General features: G+C 41.4%; 1 protein-coding gene across 4 annotated transcripts in view; it reads right to left on the reverse strand.

Annotated features, from left to right (window-relative positions):
- MTUS1 (microtubule associated scaffold protein 1) overlaps positions 1-16,701 on the reverse strand; it is a gene marked incomplete at its 5' end in the record, with an annotated part of 103,480 nt that overhangs the window by 71,435 nt on the left and 15,344 nt on the right. For 2 of the 4 annotated variants that reach the window (XM_079726801.1, XM_079726802.1), the window contains one exon: positions 1,709-1,870. The exons of the other annotated variants lie outside the window; for them this stretch is intronic. In XM_079726801.1, coding sequence (XP_079582927.1) covers positions 1,709-1,870 — 162 coding nt within the window. The remainder of the gene's footprint in view (positions 1-1,708; positions 1,871-16,701) is intronic. 4 annotated transcript variants of the gene reach the window in all.

Below are 16,701 nucleotides of genomic sequence, written 5' to 3' on the forward strand. Positions count from 1 at the left end.
AGATTAAACCAGCTAGCAAATCCAACTAAGAAAGAGACATGGATTTGAATGCTTCATCTGCAACAGAGACACACAGCCCCTAGACAGGCTCTGTGGGTCCACGGGAAGCCCCTTTGTTAAAAGACAAAAAGGAATGGACAAAAGCATTTGACACCCTCCTTAGGAGTGTCAGACACGGTCCTGAATGGGGCCACCGCAACATGGCGTCGGCAGGGACGCTGGGCAGTGGCTCCACGGGACGTGCCCCCTGCCAGGGCCACGAGCGCCAGCGCTACACAACCCTCCAGCCCCCGAGAGCACCTTGGTGCTTCCCTCTTGGCAGAATGTTTTCAAAACTTCCCATTACAAACAGGGAACACTGCAAGTGAAATGACCTTAAAAGAATACACATGTGAATTACCTTTTCAAATCATCAGGAATCAATGGATACATGCAAACCCTTCTGATCTTATGCCACAACTTCAAAATTCAAATCATAAGCAGATAACAGTCCCGTTTAATTTCAAGTAACAAATTTCAGTGCTCCTAAAGGTCCAGTATACAACTACTGACTCTCATAGGAGACCAGCTCCTGCTAAGTGCCCCCTCGGAAACATGCCCATTAATTTGGTCATTAATTCAGTGCCTTACCCTCCACAAACACATTCTCAATTCTGTCACATACTGGCTGAGTGCCCTTGGACCAGCGACAACCTCTCTGGGCCTCAATGACCTTGCATATAGAATGAGGGTAACAGAAGTTATTTGAGAGGAAACGAAAGAAAGAATGTATGGTAACCCTACACAGTGCTCCACATCCAGAAGTTTCATAACCATGACTCCACTTTGTCCCTGTCCCCTCACCGGAAAGAAGAAACCGATCCTCCCCTTCAAGCAGAGAGAACACCCCTCCTCCCACCACTCCCTTATATCTTGTTTTATCTGATATTCTAGTTATCCACGTAAATATCTTCTTTCTCAACTACCCTTGAGGGACCATTTCTTTGATATCTCATATCCTTCACAGCATCTACAGTGGTGCCTGTACACAGCAGGCGCTCCAAAATTGTTCAAATTAGTTAACCCATAAATTTTGTGAAAGAAATTAAAAAGGAAATGAGCAAATAAACACTAAGGCCAAATACATCTTTTGAACAAAAGGGATAACTCAATTCACTCATCTTATACACAGCAAACTGAATTCACACGAACTGAAAACCCCCAAAATATACTCCGTTTAAATTACTTAAAACTAGGCTTGAAGTTATAATATACTACTCTTAATACACAGAATCTAGCATCCAAAGTTTGATTAGAAAAAACACATCTACAAAATATAGCCGCTTACAAAATAAATGAAACTGAAGTTATCTTTTTTTCTGATTTCCAGTTGGATTCCAATAGCCCCTAGATTGCTTTCTTTCCTTAAACAAGCCAAAAAACCCCACCATCTTCAAATTATACACTTTAGAATCCTTCATGCAAAAAAATACCAGGTGCCTTCAACAGATAAATATTTCTGTGTTTCATAGCACATTCATCAAAAAAGAATGTCGTTGAAAGAATTTGTTTTTCCTGCTAATCTTTTAGAGCAATTCCAAGGGAGAAGCAAGATGCATATTTTCCCCTAAATCACAGAACCAAAAATTCTGATAATTTGTAGCGCATAAGATTTCTCTTACAACTACAGTTTCAACAAGCCCCAAAGTCTGACATAAGACTGACTTACAGTTATTGTTGTAAGTGCTCAGATCAGTGTGGGTGCTGGCAACAGAGGAGGTGCTTCCTGTCCTCCGCAGTGCAGAACTTTTCAGAGGTGCTTTGGATTTAGGAAGTGGTCTACACAAATTCACCCAAGACGGCTGTGCAGTTTTCAAGGATGCAGGTTTTCCTTGGGGGTTAAAAAAAAAAAAAAGTTTCCACTGCTATTCATTCCAAAAGCTTTAAGCTTGTAAACCTGAACTCCTATATGAACAAGTGAGTCAAAACGTAAAATGAATATTCAGAATCCTGCAGGAGGGGTTCCTGTAATCCTGAAGTAATTAACTCACGTCTTCTGTGACACAGAGACCAGAAGAGCCATTTGAGACAGAAGCTTTTAGCAAAGTTGAAATCAAGGAATAAACAAACTGACATGACTTCCCCCCATATCATTGATTAAAAAGGAAACACATTAGTGCATTCACACACTAAGCTACCATATAAAACATAGGTGAAAATTAAAAAACAACCAAAACAGGAAGGAAGAAAAAGTCAATTTGAGAAAAACAATTTTAAAATGCCTGATGCCTAACAGCAGGTGGTGCTATATTATTAGCATCTTTTTCATCTTACCTTTTCACCTTTACTCTTTATTTGCCAAACTTAAATGGTCCTCACTCAAACTCGTAACTCTTGCTTGCAGCAGAAGTGTTTCCACTTATCAGCAAAATATGTATGGATGCGTCCCCTTCCCTCGCATCTTTGAAACCGCACCATTCTGATGCTCACGCCTGAACGTGGGCATTTCGCAAGTCCATGCCTTTGCTCCAACTTTCTTCATAGCCATCTCTCCAGGAGAGTCTATTTTATCTACTTTACTCTAACCATTGCCTTATATGGATGAATCCCAAATTCTCACCTGCAGCTCTGTCTTCCTGCATCCCAATGCCACTCACATTTTCAATTTCTTGTTGAACATTTCCAACTCGGACAATTAGACAACCTCCTACCTACTTATGCTAACCATAATTAAATTTTCCTTTTTCCCAGCCCCAAAACATTGGAGTCATCTTTCTTCCCCCATCAGAGTCTCATTTAATCTAACGTTAAGTTTCTCAATGCTACCTGCATCATATAACTGAAGAATACCAAGAGTTGAAAAGGACCTTACCTGCAAATGACAGTGTCACATATTACTAATGGCACCCTAAGGGAGTAAATTAGGTTTTCCAAAAAGTAATGCTCACTGCTTTGTCCCAGTTATTTCACTTATAAAAATCTCATCTTAATAGAGAAAAAGAGCTGAAGTGCCTTAGGCCTGGCATCTCAAGTTCTCCTGTCTGCAGCCTCACCCTGTACTGAATCTTGTACATCAGTGTGAACCCTGCTCCAATCACCCGTTTTCTCTTTTTCTCCCCGACACCAGGATGTGTTATTCCAATTCACAAGGCACATCCTTTTTCTTTTCTTTTTTTTTAAAAAATTTATTTATTTAATTGATTTATTTTTGGCTGCGTTGGGTCTTGGTTGCTGTGTGCAGGCTTTCTCTAGTTGCGGTGAGGGAGGGCTACTCTTCGTTGCGGTGCGCGGGCTTCTCATTGCGGTGGCATCTCTTGTTGCAGAGCATGGGCTCTAGGCTCCCGGGCTCAGTAGTTGTGGCACGTGGGCTCAGTAGTTGTGGCTCACGGGCTCTAGAACACAGGCTCAGTCGTTGTGGTGCACGGGCTTAGTTGCTCCGTGGCATGTGGGATCTTCCCGGACCAGGGCTGGCACCCCCATCCCCTGCATTGGCAGGCGGATTCCTAACCACTGCGTCACAAGGGAAGCCCACATCATTTCTTTTCAAAGAGGTGTTCCTCCCCTCAATTCAAATGCTACAAATCCTTATTCACTCTCTTACACGTGGACTGAATAACTGTATTAGACCCCAAAGTTCTTTCCTTCCATCCTTTCCAGCTCCATCGTGTTGATCTCCTGCATGTGAAAACTAAGGTCATGACCCAGTCTATAATCTGTGATTCCCCATTATCTGCAGGATGACTTTATTTTTAAGCCTCTTAATTAATATTTAATTTTAAAGACATAAAAGGCGCTCCTAGGGTTGGTTGATTCCTACCCAATTCTTCCCCCTTATGCTTCGCCATGCCCCTACCTCTCTGTGCGTGTACACGTACACACACACACACACACACACACACACACCTTCTTTTTATTTTTCCAGGATGTTTCACTCTATTCGTCTGCTCTGCCCAACCCTGTGAATGCAATGGCCTTCTTTCCCTCCTGTCCTCAAACTCTGCCCAGTGAATACAAAGTGAGTTGATGATTGTCTTTTAAATCCTTGCTGGTCACCCCAGGTTTACTGAATCACAGTCTCCCTTTTAACAAGATCCCCTGGTAATTTAAATACACATTAAGTCTGAGAATTACAGTTGAGAATCCCAACCTCTTTGTAAAGCCTTTCCTTCCAGGACATTCCCTGCTGAGTGCCATGGACCACACCTTCTTTTATGCTCAGACCCATACTTCCTTCTGTCACAATACGCCTCTCAGACTAGTCTCTACAGCCCCTGAGAACAGGAAAAGAACCTGATTCAATTCCGTTCCTGAGGACCTAGCAAAGTGTCTAGCCTGGTGTAAGATTTAATGTTTGCTGAATGAATTAATTTTTATTTTGAGGCCAAAAGTAGGATGGGGGAAATAAGGAGAGGTTGGAAAAGGGTATAGACTGTCAGCTCTCAGATGCATAAGGTCTGAGGATAATGTAAGACATGGTAACTAGAGGTGATACACAGCGTTATCACTGTATTGAAATTTGCTATAAGAGTAGAACTTAAATGTTCTTACATACACGTGATAAATATGTGAGGTGATAATGTGTTTATTAACTAGATGGTGTAAATCCTTTCACAATGTATATGTAAATAAATCAAATATCTTACAATTGTCAATTATACCTCAATGAAACAAAAAAATATACACAGAATTATAATAACAATAATAGAGCTATTTAAAAAATTTTAAAGGCCAAGAGTGAAGGACAAATTCTGATAATGTTTTGTCTCATCATCTACACTGAAGCATTCAACACTTAACCAATTTTTACAAGCTTATTTGTCCTTTGTTAATAGACTCTTCTCTATCAATTAAAGGGGGACATTTTTCTTTACATTCCTTATAATAATTAGCAAATAACCAATAAATAACCAATATTCAAGTAACCATTTGATTTTTTAATTTATATTTGGCCACTGGTTTTACCTGCTCTTGGAGGGATAAACAGAGTTTTAGAATTTAAATTTACCAAATTGCTGCTCCTTTGGCAAAAACATTCTGATGAGTCGTCATCATTGGAAACGATGAGCAAGGCTGGGCAAGGGACGGATGAAAATTTCTGTGTCAGAGCCACAAGGCAGCCAAGGCTCAGTACGTTTGGAAACAACTTGTTTTCAGAAAGGGATATCTCACGGCTTTGTTTCTGAAAGCATCGTAGGTTTACAGACATTTCTCAGTGTGCCTAGAATTCCTACACACCTGTACCCTCCCTGATTCCAACACACAGCCTGGCACCGGAAGCAAGCTTACCCCAAGCCCAATTATCATTCCCCTGAACTGGCCCCTCCCATTTTCACAAGTCTCACTGTCACCCCCATCCAGCCCCACCCCTTCCATCTAATGGCAATTTGTGTCCCAGCCAAAGTCTTCTCTGTTCTACCGTCCCTCTTGACAAGCGGTCACTGAGGGCACAGAATGATGCCTACTTCACCAAAGGATTAGTCCTGTGAAACGAAGAATCCTAACAGGGTATTACTATTACCATCCCCCGTTTACAGATGAGCAACCTACTTAAGTGGTTAAACGGCTTATTTAGGTCGCACACCTATAACCAGTGACAGGAGGGCCTAGAATGCAGGCAACTTGCCATCTGCCCACTGTTCCCTCTGTTGTGCCGTGGACAGACATGCCAGGCTTGGGGGCCAGCCTGAACCCCTCTTGCTAGGAAGGTGCTCCTGTAGTGAATGCTAAAACCGTGGGACCACAACAAAGGTACTTAGCTGCTTCACCAACGGTCCTAATGTTTAACTTCGTAGCAGAGTTGACCTAAAGTACCTGTGACTGGACTTTATATAAAGAAGCAGTAAAACATACACATCATAGGCAGTATTAAAAGTAAGACATTGCAACCCTGGGCTGAGCATCTCTGAGAAACCTAAACACAAAATTCTTCAACAGTGAAATCAATACAGGACTGCTCTTACAAGTTCTGAAGAGATGACATTTACCAGTTTACTTCACACCATGTAACTTATCCCAGATGTGAATCATAACCGTTTAAGATCGACCTGCAGAGACAGTATGGACCTTAGTGGTTTATTTTAAGCTCATGCTGTTAGCATCACCCTACGTATAGACAACACATTTGTTCTGATTCTATAATTATAACCATCTTTTGTCCAGGGAAAAATCGGGCAAGAATAACATCTTCACTTTGCCTTATATAGTAACACAGAGATTCTACTGGATTTGAAGCATAGCTTCACGCAACAATTTACTTGGAAAACCACCTTGGAAAATCCGATTAAATGCACTGTTATTCAGCAACAAAAAATCATTAAGGAACACCTTATAAAACTGAAAATCCATAAGAAAGATTCAGTGAAAAAAAAGGACAATGTTAATATTACCCTATCTCTTTAAGTTTATACTTATCTATATACTGAAAAATTCCAGAAGGATATAGCAAATTTTGTATGGGCCCCTTATAGGATAGAGCACAGTGGGACATGGGGGAAAAGAGGAGGAAAGGGACAGAAAGGGGGAATTTTCCCTTCTTACTTTATATACTTACATATCACTCCATGTGAATTTTTTTTTAACGATAAGCCTATTTTTATAATAAAAACTAAAAAAATATTATTAGTCAATGTGGTCAAACATTTAATCCGATAAAAGATACTCAAGACAAAACAGATTAAAAAACTAAAAGCAGATAAATTGGATCAATAATTAAAGTAAGTAGATTCTAATATTCTTATTCCTCTGCATCTGTAAGCATTAGGTATTCTTTAATTATTTTAATTTTACTAAGAAAGAGAAAAAAGAAGTCAATGCCTTAAATTGATACTTTTATATGGCCATGATGAAAAGTCACTTGACTGCTGGAAAATTCTTCATGATACCATAATGGTATGTTTCCTTGGACTGGAAATTAAAGCCAAAGAATGAACTCCTGAACGGCACCTCCTTTGTTCTGACACTTACATTAAATGACGCATTCTCCAGGAGAAACCTCCCAGAGCCTTCCTAGGAAAGGAGTGTAAGAACTTTAGACCCTAATTGTTGGGGGAGGGGTGTGGTGGGAGGATGGAGAGGGAGGGGCACTGCAGCTTCCTGAGCACCTGTATCAGAACTTGATCATGTGGCAGCAGTATGAACAGCTGACCAAAGGAAAGAGTTTAAAATCAGGGGAACAGGACTTCCCTGGTAGTGCAGTGGTTAAAAATCCACCTGCCAATGCAGGGGACATGGGTTCAGTCCCTGGTCTGGGAAGATCCCATGTGCCGCAGAGCAACTAAGCCCGTGCGCCACAACTACTGAGCCTGAGCTCCAGAGTCTGTGAGCCTCAACCACTAAGCCCACGTGCCACAACTACTACAAGCCCACGAACCTAGAGCCCGTGCTCTGCAACAAGAGAACACACAGCAATGAGGAGCCCGCGCACCACAATGAAGAGGAGCCCCGGGGCTTCCCTGGTGGCGCAGTGGTTGAGAATCTGCCTGCTAAAGGGGCACAGGTTCGAGCCCTGGTCTGGGAAGATCCCACATGCCGCGGAGCAACTAGGCCCGTGAGCCACAACTACTGAGCCTGCGCGTCTGGAGCCTTTGCTCCGCAACAAGAGAGGCCGCGATAGTGAGAGGCCCGCGCACCGCGATGAGGAGTGGCCCCCGCTTGCCGCAACTAGAGAAAGCCCTCGCACAGAAACGAAGACCCAACACAGCAAAAATTAATTAATTAATTAATAAACTCCTACCCCCAACATCTTAAAAAAAAAAAAAAAAAAAGAGTAGCTCCGCTCGCCACAACTAAAGAAGGCCCACACGCAGCAATGAGGACCCAACGCAGCCAAAGATACATAAATAAAATAAATAAACTTATTAAAAACAAAATCAGGGGAACACTTAGGAGGCTACTTACTGCACCTGTGGCGATGGGGCTTTTAACTAGACAATGAAAAGGAGATTACTGAGGTCAGTCTGAATAAATAAGCTACATATTAATATATGCAATTTAAAATATAAATTATTATATAAAATGTAACAAATATTCTTAAGAAGGCAAGTGCCATTAACTACTAGAGCCAGGAAGAGAAAATGCCAAATAAACAACATAGATAATTAAAATACAAAAAATAAGAATATGTTTAAAGCTATTGGGTTGGCCAAAAGGTTTCATTCAGTTTTTTCCATAAGATGGCTCTAGTATCACTTAGTTGTCTTTAACTTCATTCAAGACTATTTCGTTAGATTGTATGTGACAACTGTCATATCAGCATGCATTTAAAAAAAATCAAAATTGGTAAATTTTTGTGTAGCCATTTTAATACTGAAGATGGAAGAAAAAAAGCAACATTTTCAGCATATTACGCTTTATTATTTCAACAAAAGTAAAAATGCAACCAAAATGCAAAAAAAAAGATTTGTGCAGTGTATGGAGAAGGCGCTGTGACTGACTGAATGTGTCAAAAGTGGTTTGCAAAGTTTCGTGCTGGAGATTTCTCGCTGGACAATGCTCCATGGTCAGGTAGGCCAGTTGAAGTTGATAGTGATCAAATCAAGACATTCATTGAGAACAATCAACGTTATAACACACGGGAGATTGCCAACATACTCAAAATATCCAAATCAAGTACTGAAAATCATTTGCACCAGCTTGGTTATATTAATTGCTTTGATGTTTGGGTTCCACATAAGTTAAGCGAAAAATACCTTCTTGACCATATTTCCACAGGTGAGTCTCTACTTAAACGTAACAAAAATGTTCCGTTTTTAAAACAAATTGTGGGGCCTCTCTGGTGGCACAGTGGTTAAGAATCCACCTGCCAATGCAGGGGACACGGGTTCAATCCCTGGTCTGGGAAGATCCCACATGCTGCGGAGCAACTAAGCCCGTGCGCCACAACTACTGAGCCTGTGCTCTAGAGCCCGTGAGCCACAACTACTGAAACCCGTGCGCCTAGAGCCCAGGCTCCGCAACAAGAGAAGCCACCGCGATGAGAAGCCCGCGCACCGCAACGAAGAGTAGCCCCCGCTTGCTGCAACTAGAGAAAGCCGGCTCACAGCAACGAAGACCCAACACAGCCAAAAATAAATAAATAAAATTTAAAAATAAATAAATTAATTTATTTTAAAAATAAATAAAACAAATTGTGACAAATGATGAAAAGTGGATACTGTGCAATAATGTGGAATGGAAGAGATCGTGGAGCAAGTGAAATAAACCACCACCAACCACACCAAAGGCCAGTCTTCATCCAAAGAAGGTGATATTGTGTATACGGTGGGATAGGAAGGGAGTCCTCTATTATGAGCTCCTTCTGAAAACCAAATGATTAATTCCAACAAGTACGGCTCCCAGTTAGACCAACTGAAAGCAGCACTCGATGAAAAGCATCCCGAATTAGTCAACAGAAAATGCATAATCTTCCATGAGGATAATGCAAGACTGCATGTTTCTTTTATGACCAGGCAAAAACTGTTACAACTTGGAAAGTTCCGATTCATTTGCTGTATTCATCAGACATTGCATCTTCGGATTTCCATCTATTTAGGTCTTTACAAAATTCTCTTAATGGAAAAATTTTCAATTCCCTGGAAGACCATGAAAGGCACCTAGGACAGTTCTTTGCTCAAAAAGATAAAAAGTTTGGGGAAGATGGAATTATGAAGTTGCCTGAAAAATGGCAGAAGGTAGTGGAACAAAAGGGTGAATACATCGTTCAATAAAGTTCTTGGTGAAAACGAAAAATGTGTCTTTTATTTTTACTTAAAAACCGAAAAGGCACTTTTTGGCTAACCCAATATAACTCTTTAAATACAGCTATATAGAGGAAGTGACCTTTGGAGTAAGTATCTATGGTAACTACGAATTATTATTATGAAATGAAAGTAAAGCTACCCAAAGGGATAAAAAAAATCAACAATAAGTTATGGGAAAAATAAATCACACACATGTGAAACTGTGGCTGAAGATTCACTCTCAACATGGAAGGACCAAATTCTCTCGTTAACGCTAATGTAGATGTTTAAAATTTTTGCTTCAATGGTAGAGTACTGTTGTCTAAAAATTATTTAAACAGACCTGATAAGCTGCTTACAAAATAAATACTGTGCAACAATCGACAGCTTTCTGATGGACCAGGAAAAAAAAGGAAAAAGACCCTTTGCTTTAGCAACAAAAAGTAGTTGCACACACAGACATGCACACACACTACTTCTATGAATAAATGTATCAAATAGTGCTAGTATGATGATAAATTACAAAAGTGGGGGCATAAAAGATTGAATAAGTGGGACATACATGTTTATTCTTCCCTGAATTAACATATTAATTGATTACTATTCTTATCTAAATCATATGTGATTATTTTTAAAAGGGAAATTGGGAGAGTTTTATAAAAAAACAATTTAAACTAGTCTAGAATAAGTAAGAAGAGTCAAAAAATTTTAGTACATAAAAATGAGGATTATAACTCAACACCAAGAGCAACAACAAAAAATGATTTAAAAATGGGCAAAGGGGCTTCCCTGGCAGTCTAGTGGTTAAGACTTCGCCTTCCAATGCAGGGGGTGTGGGTTCGATCCCTGGTCAGGGAGCTAAGATCCCACATGCCTCAGGGCCAAAAAGCCAAAACATAAAACAGAAGCAATATTGTAACAAATTCAATAAAGACTTAAAAAAAAAAATGGGCACAGGACCTGAACAGAACTTTCTCCAAAGAAGATATACAATGTCCAAGAAGCACATGGAAAATTGCTCAACATCATTAGTCATTAGGGAAATGCAAATCAAAATCACAATAAGATACCACTTCACATCTATTAGGATGGCTATTATAAAAACAAGACAGAAAATAATTAAGTGCCAGCAAGAACGTGAAGAAATTAGAACACTGTGCATTGGTGCGAGAATAGTAAAATGGTGTAGCTGCTGTGGACAATGGTATGTTGGGCTCCTCAAAAAATTAAAAATAGAACTACCTTATGATCCAGCAATTCAACGTCTGGGTATTCACCCAAAAAAACTGAAAGCAGGATCTTCAAGAGATACCTGAATACCAGGTTCACAGCAACATTATTCATAAGAGCCAAAGGGTGGAAGCAATCGAAGTGCCCATCAGTAGATGCCTGGATAAACAAAACGTGGCATATACATACCATGAAATATTTATTCAGCCTTTAAAAAAGAAGGAAATTCTGACACAGGCTACAACATAGACGGACCTAAAGACATTATGCTAAGTGAAATAAGCCGGTCACAAAAGGACAAATATTGTATGATTCCTCTTATATAGGTTACCTACAGTGGTCAAATTCATAGAAACAGAAAAATAGAATGGTGGTTGCCAGGACTTGAGGGAAGGGGGCAGTAAGGAGTCAGTGTTCAGTGGACAGTTTCAGGTGGAGAAGATGAAAAGTTCTGGATATGGGATGCTGGCATGGGCTGTACAACAACGGGAATGGACTTCTTACCACTGAACTGTACGCTTAAGTTGTGAAAAGGGTACATTTTATGTAATATATATTTTACTACAATTTTTTTAAGTTTAAGAAGTTAGAAGGAGTTTGTGCTACTAGTTATTATAGTATATTATAAAATAGTAAAACAGTCTATTAATGGTAAAAAATTATACTGACAGATTAATAAACTGGTATATCAATCTCAGAAATACAAAAATTCAGAATAAGATAGTGGAGATATTTCAAATCAGTGAAGACATTTATTTGTGATAAGATATTTGGATTTCTAAAAAATTAAAACGTGAGAAGCAGCACGGTGTAGCGGTTAAAAGTCAACAATCCAGAGCCAGACTGCCTAGGTTTAAACCCAGCCCTGCCAACGCACAGGCTGGGGGCAGCCTTCTTTTTTTTTTTTTTAAAGGATTCTATTTATTCTTTTTTTTTTTGAACATCTTTATTGGAGTATAATTGCTTTACAATGGTGTGTTAGTTTCTGCTTTATAACAAAGTGAATCAGCTATATATATACATATATCCCCATATCCCCTCCCTCTTGCATCTCCCTCCCTCCCACCTTCCCTATCCCTAGGTGGTCACAAAGCACTGAGCTGATCTCCCTGTGCTATGTGGCTGCTTCCCACTAGCTATCTATTGTACATTTGGTAGTGTATATATGTCCATGCCACTCTCTCACTTCATCCCAGCTTACCCTTCCCCCTCCCCGCGTCCTCAAGTCCATTCTCTAGTAGGTCTGTGTCTTTATTCCTGTCTTGCCCCTAGGTTCTTCATGCCCATTTTTTTTTTTTGTCCTCATATGTAAGAATGGGGGTGATTATAGTGGTACTTACATCATAGGTGCATGTGAGAGTTAAATGAGTGTATTTTTAAATGCTTAGAACAGCACCTGGCACATAGTAAGTGACATATAAATATTAGCTACTTGGGGGCTTCCCTGGTGGTGCAGTGGTTGAGAGTCCGCCTGCCGATGCAGGGGACCTGGGTTTGTGCCCCGGTCCGGGAAGATCCCACATGCCGCGGAGCGGCTGGGCCCGTGAGCCATGGCCGCTGAGCCTGCGTGTCCAGAGCCTGTGCTCCGCAATAGGAGAGGCCACAGCAGTGAGAGGCCCGCGTACCGCAAAAAAAAAAATTAGCTACTAGTTCTCATCATACACCAAGAAGATATTAAAATTGGATTAAAAAGGAAACTAAAAGCATACAAATTAAGCATAATTAAATACAGATCAATCTTCTCTTTTAGTAGAGGTTTTGTGAAGCATAAAAATATAGGAAAACTTAAAAGATGTATATGACTATAAAAATGGAAAAAATTTTAAATCACTGTATACAAAATAAAAAGTCATACAGTAAAACACAGGACAAAGGACAACAGATATCAAATCAATAATGAAGAATCATATACCCCAACAGTATAAGTAAGCAAAAGCTCTAAACAAGAATAAATTAAAACGGTCAATACAATTTCTTTTCAATTTAACCTTATCGTGGCTCACATCTTTCCTGGCTCCCCAACTGTCACTCCTAATCCCCATTTCCTTTGCTCACATCCTATAGAAGGGTTTAAAAAGCCAAATACTTGTGGTCCTAACCTTTCTTCAGATTAGGGGTGTGATCCGGTTTGTGCCAATAAGACTTAAAGATAAGGGTGCCAGAGGATAAGGTGCTGGGTAAGACTTGCCCTCCCTGATAAAGGTAGGCAAGCATGTCAGGAGAAAGGTCCTTTGCTCCCAGCCTCTGCACACAGCAGCAGGGGGACTTAGCACTTGGAACTCTTGGTGACCATACTTTAACTGAAAAGTCACAGACAAAAGCAGGACGAGTGCTGAGGCAGGACGAGTGGAAGGACAGAAAGATGACATTATTGAACCACCAACCCAGGAACTGCCCACCTCTAGCTTCCTGTTAAGTAAACGCACAGCCTTCTGGTTTAAAACAATCTGTGTTGTACACATGCTCCTGTCCACAGCATTTGGTGCAGTTGACTCCTCCTCTCTCCTTAAAAGGCTTTCTTTACTTGGCCTCCAGGACACCACGCTCCACTGACTTCCCTCCTACCTTCCTGGCTGTTCCTTCTTGGTCTCCTTTGTGATTCCTCCTCCACTCTCTAGCCCTTCAAAGCTGAAGAAGACCCCAGAAGTACTTCAGAGACTCCATGCAATTCCCCAAAGGTGCCCTTGACCTGTTCTCTTTCTATACTTTCTCTCTGGGCAATCTCATCCAGTCTAGTGGCTTTACATACCAGCTAACTCTTGATGACTCCCCACCTGATCTCCCTCGAGCAGACTTCTCCCGGGCACTCTAGACTTGTAAACCCAACTTTCTACTCTACACCTCCATGTACTACCTATTATTTTTCTCAACGTGATGTCGGTACAACTGAGATCCCGATACCCACCTCCCAACATCCGTGTCTCCATCATCCTTCCCCATCTCAGTTCACGGCAGCAGCATCCTGCCACGGCTCACACCGAAATGTTGAGGCTTATCTCTGATTCCTTTCTTTTACTCTCAATCCTCATGCCAACAGCAAATCCTGTTGTCTTCATTTTCAACACGTATATCTAAACCTGGCCCCCTCTCATCGCCCCACCCAACCCTTCCACAACCCGATGGAGCCACAGCCTCCTGCCATGATGAGAGCCATGCTTCCTCATGGATGTTTCTGCTGAGCCTCTCACTCCCACTCAGCGTATTCTCTACACAGCTGTAACAGTGCTTCTGTTAAAATTAAAGTCACTGTGGTTAAGAGCCGAAGTCCTTATGACTTTCAAGGCTCTACGTGATCTGGCTCTCCACTACCTGTCGCACCTCAGCTCCTAGTTCACTTTTCCTTACTTCATTCCTTGCTACTCCTAAGAGCTGTCAGTCAAGCTCCACCTCAGGGTCCTTCCACTTGCTCCTCCCTCTGACTGGTGTGATATTCTTCCAGATGTTCACACAGCTGGCTCCCCGCAGGCCTTTACTCAAAAGCTACCTCTCGGGGCTTCCCTGGTGGCACAGTGGTTGGGAGCCCGCCTGCCGATGCAGGGGACACGGGTTCGTGCCCTGGTCCGGGAGGATCCCACATGCCGCGGAGCGGCTGGGCCCGTGAGCCATGGCCGCTGAGCCTGCGCGTCCGGAGCCTGTGCTCCGCAACGGGAGGGGCCGCAACAGTGAGAGGCCCGCGTACCGCAAAAAAAAAAAAAAAAATATATATATATATATAAAAAGAAATAAGAACTCTTAGGAATTAAAAAATACGATAGCAGGAATTAAAAAAAAAAAAAAGCTACCTCTCTCTCTCTTTCCCATGCCCATACACCCCAACATGTCACATCCCCCATTCTGCGTTAGTATTTTTTCTCTCTTTAGTACTGTACGCTGTCAAACATCCTTTGTACTTTATTTACTTATGAATAGCCTGTCTCTCCCAGCAGAATGTAACTTCACAGAGGGCACGTTTTGATCTTGCGTTCACTTCTGTACCTCAGCACGGTGACCCTTATATCTACATTTATCCAACAAATATTTGAGTGCCAAGCATATTCCAATTAAAATAAGATACCATTTTGCACTTTCCTAAACAGTGAATATTTGGCAAGGGTGTTAGAAATGTCAACGTGGGGAATATAGCCAATATTTTATAAAAACTATAAATGGAGTATAACCTTTAAAAATGGTGTATCATTATATTATACACCGGTAACTTATATAATATTGTACAGCAACTATACTTCAATAAAAAAAAGAAATTAAAAAAATACACGTTGGCTAGGGTGTTGGGAAACATGCTTATATACTCGGAGTGGGAGCACAGACTTGCACGCTATTTTTGAAGAGCAACTTGGCAACGTGTATCAAAAGTCTTAAAAATGCTCACACCCTCTGATTCCACCTAAAGGAATGTATCTCAGTAACTTACCTGACCAGAGTAAGTACTGATATACAAAGTTCTTCAGTGTAGAGTTAACATACTGAAAAACACTGGAAACAACCTAATGTTCAAACAAGTCTGAAGAAATAAATCACAGCACATTGAGATGATGACTACAGTCCTTTTAAACCATATTTTTAAAGAATGTTTAAAAATTTAAGAATCTAGGAAAATAGGCACCACACCTTTTAAAATGAAAAAGAAAATTCAATCAACTAAGGAAGTGCCTATTGACTGTTAGGCATGGGGTTTTTAAAACAGTAGGAACTCTGTCCCCATTAGAAATACATAAGCATAGGGCTTCCCTGGTGGCACAGTTGTTGAGAGTCCGCCTGCCAATGCAGGGGACACGGGTTCGTGCCCCGGTCCAGGAAGATCCCACATGCTGCGGAGCGGCTGGGCCTGTGAGCCATGGCCGCTGAGCCTGCACGTCCGGAGAGGCCACAACAGTGAGAGGCCTGCGTACCGCAAAAAAAAAAAAAAAAAAAAAAGAAAAAAAGAAATACGTAAGCATATGTGCATGAGAATATGTAAAAAGAAAAGGCACTGAATAGCTATAAATTGTGAAGTTAGAGACTACTGGGCATTGATGAGATTAAGGATGTTCTCTCCCCACCCCCCACCCCTTCCTACTTCTAAAGTGCTATACTTTTTTTTTTGTTTTTCTTTTCGCGGTACGCGGGCCTCTCACTGCTGCGGCCTCTCCCGTTGTGGAGCACAGGCTCCGGACGCGCAGGCTCAGCGGCCATGGCTCACGGGCCCAGCCGCTCCGCGGCATGTGGGATCTTCCTGGACCGGGGCACGAACCTGTGTCCCCTGCATTGGCAGGAGGACTCTCAATCACTGCGCCACCACGGAAGCCCAGTGTTATACTTTTTAAATAGCCTGCTGGGAAGGGGACATTGGAAACCTGATGTGACATTCAAATTAACTGGTTAAATTCAAGGTAAGAGAGGGGCTGAGTAAGGTTCACCTTGCTTGGGACAATGCCTCCCACATCCCTTTCTTGACACGGACAGACCGGGCTCTGTCAGAGCCTCTTCTCTTTGCTCACTGCCTGCACACCCATGCATCACGTCCTAATTGCCCACCTGCCCTCCTCCGTATGTCCATACATTCTGTACTGACTGTCCTCAATCTTTATATTCCATACTCTGAACCCCAACTGTGCCTTCATTTCTACTTCCTAGTGTACCAGCCAAGTCCTGAAAAACACCTCAATCCATATGTATTCTTCTTATTTTTAATTCTGGGGTTTCAGTGTCAAAAATTGAACAGCAGAGAGCATCAATACTCAACCAAGACTGGCCCTTCTGTAATATAAAGGTATACCTCTATTATATTACAGAATTA

The sequence above is a fragment of the Hyperoodon ampullatus genome (assembly GCF_949752795.1).
Source record: "Hyperoodon ampullatus genome assembly, chromosome: 20".
NCBI classification, from domain to species: Eukaryota; Metazoa; Chordata; class Mammalia; order Artiodactyla; family Ziphiidae; genus Hyperoodon; species Hyperoodon ampullatus.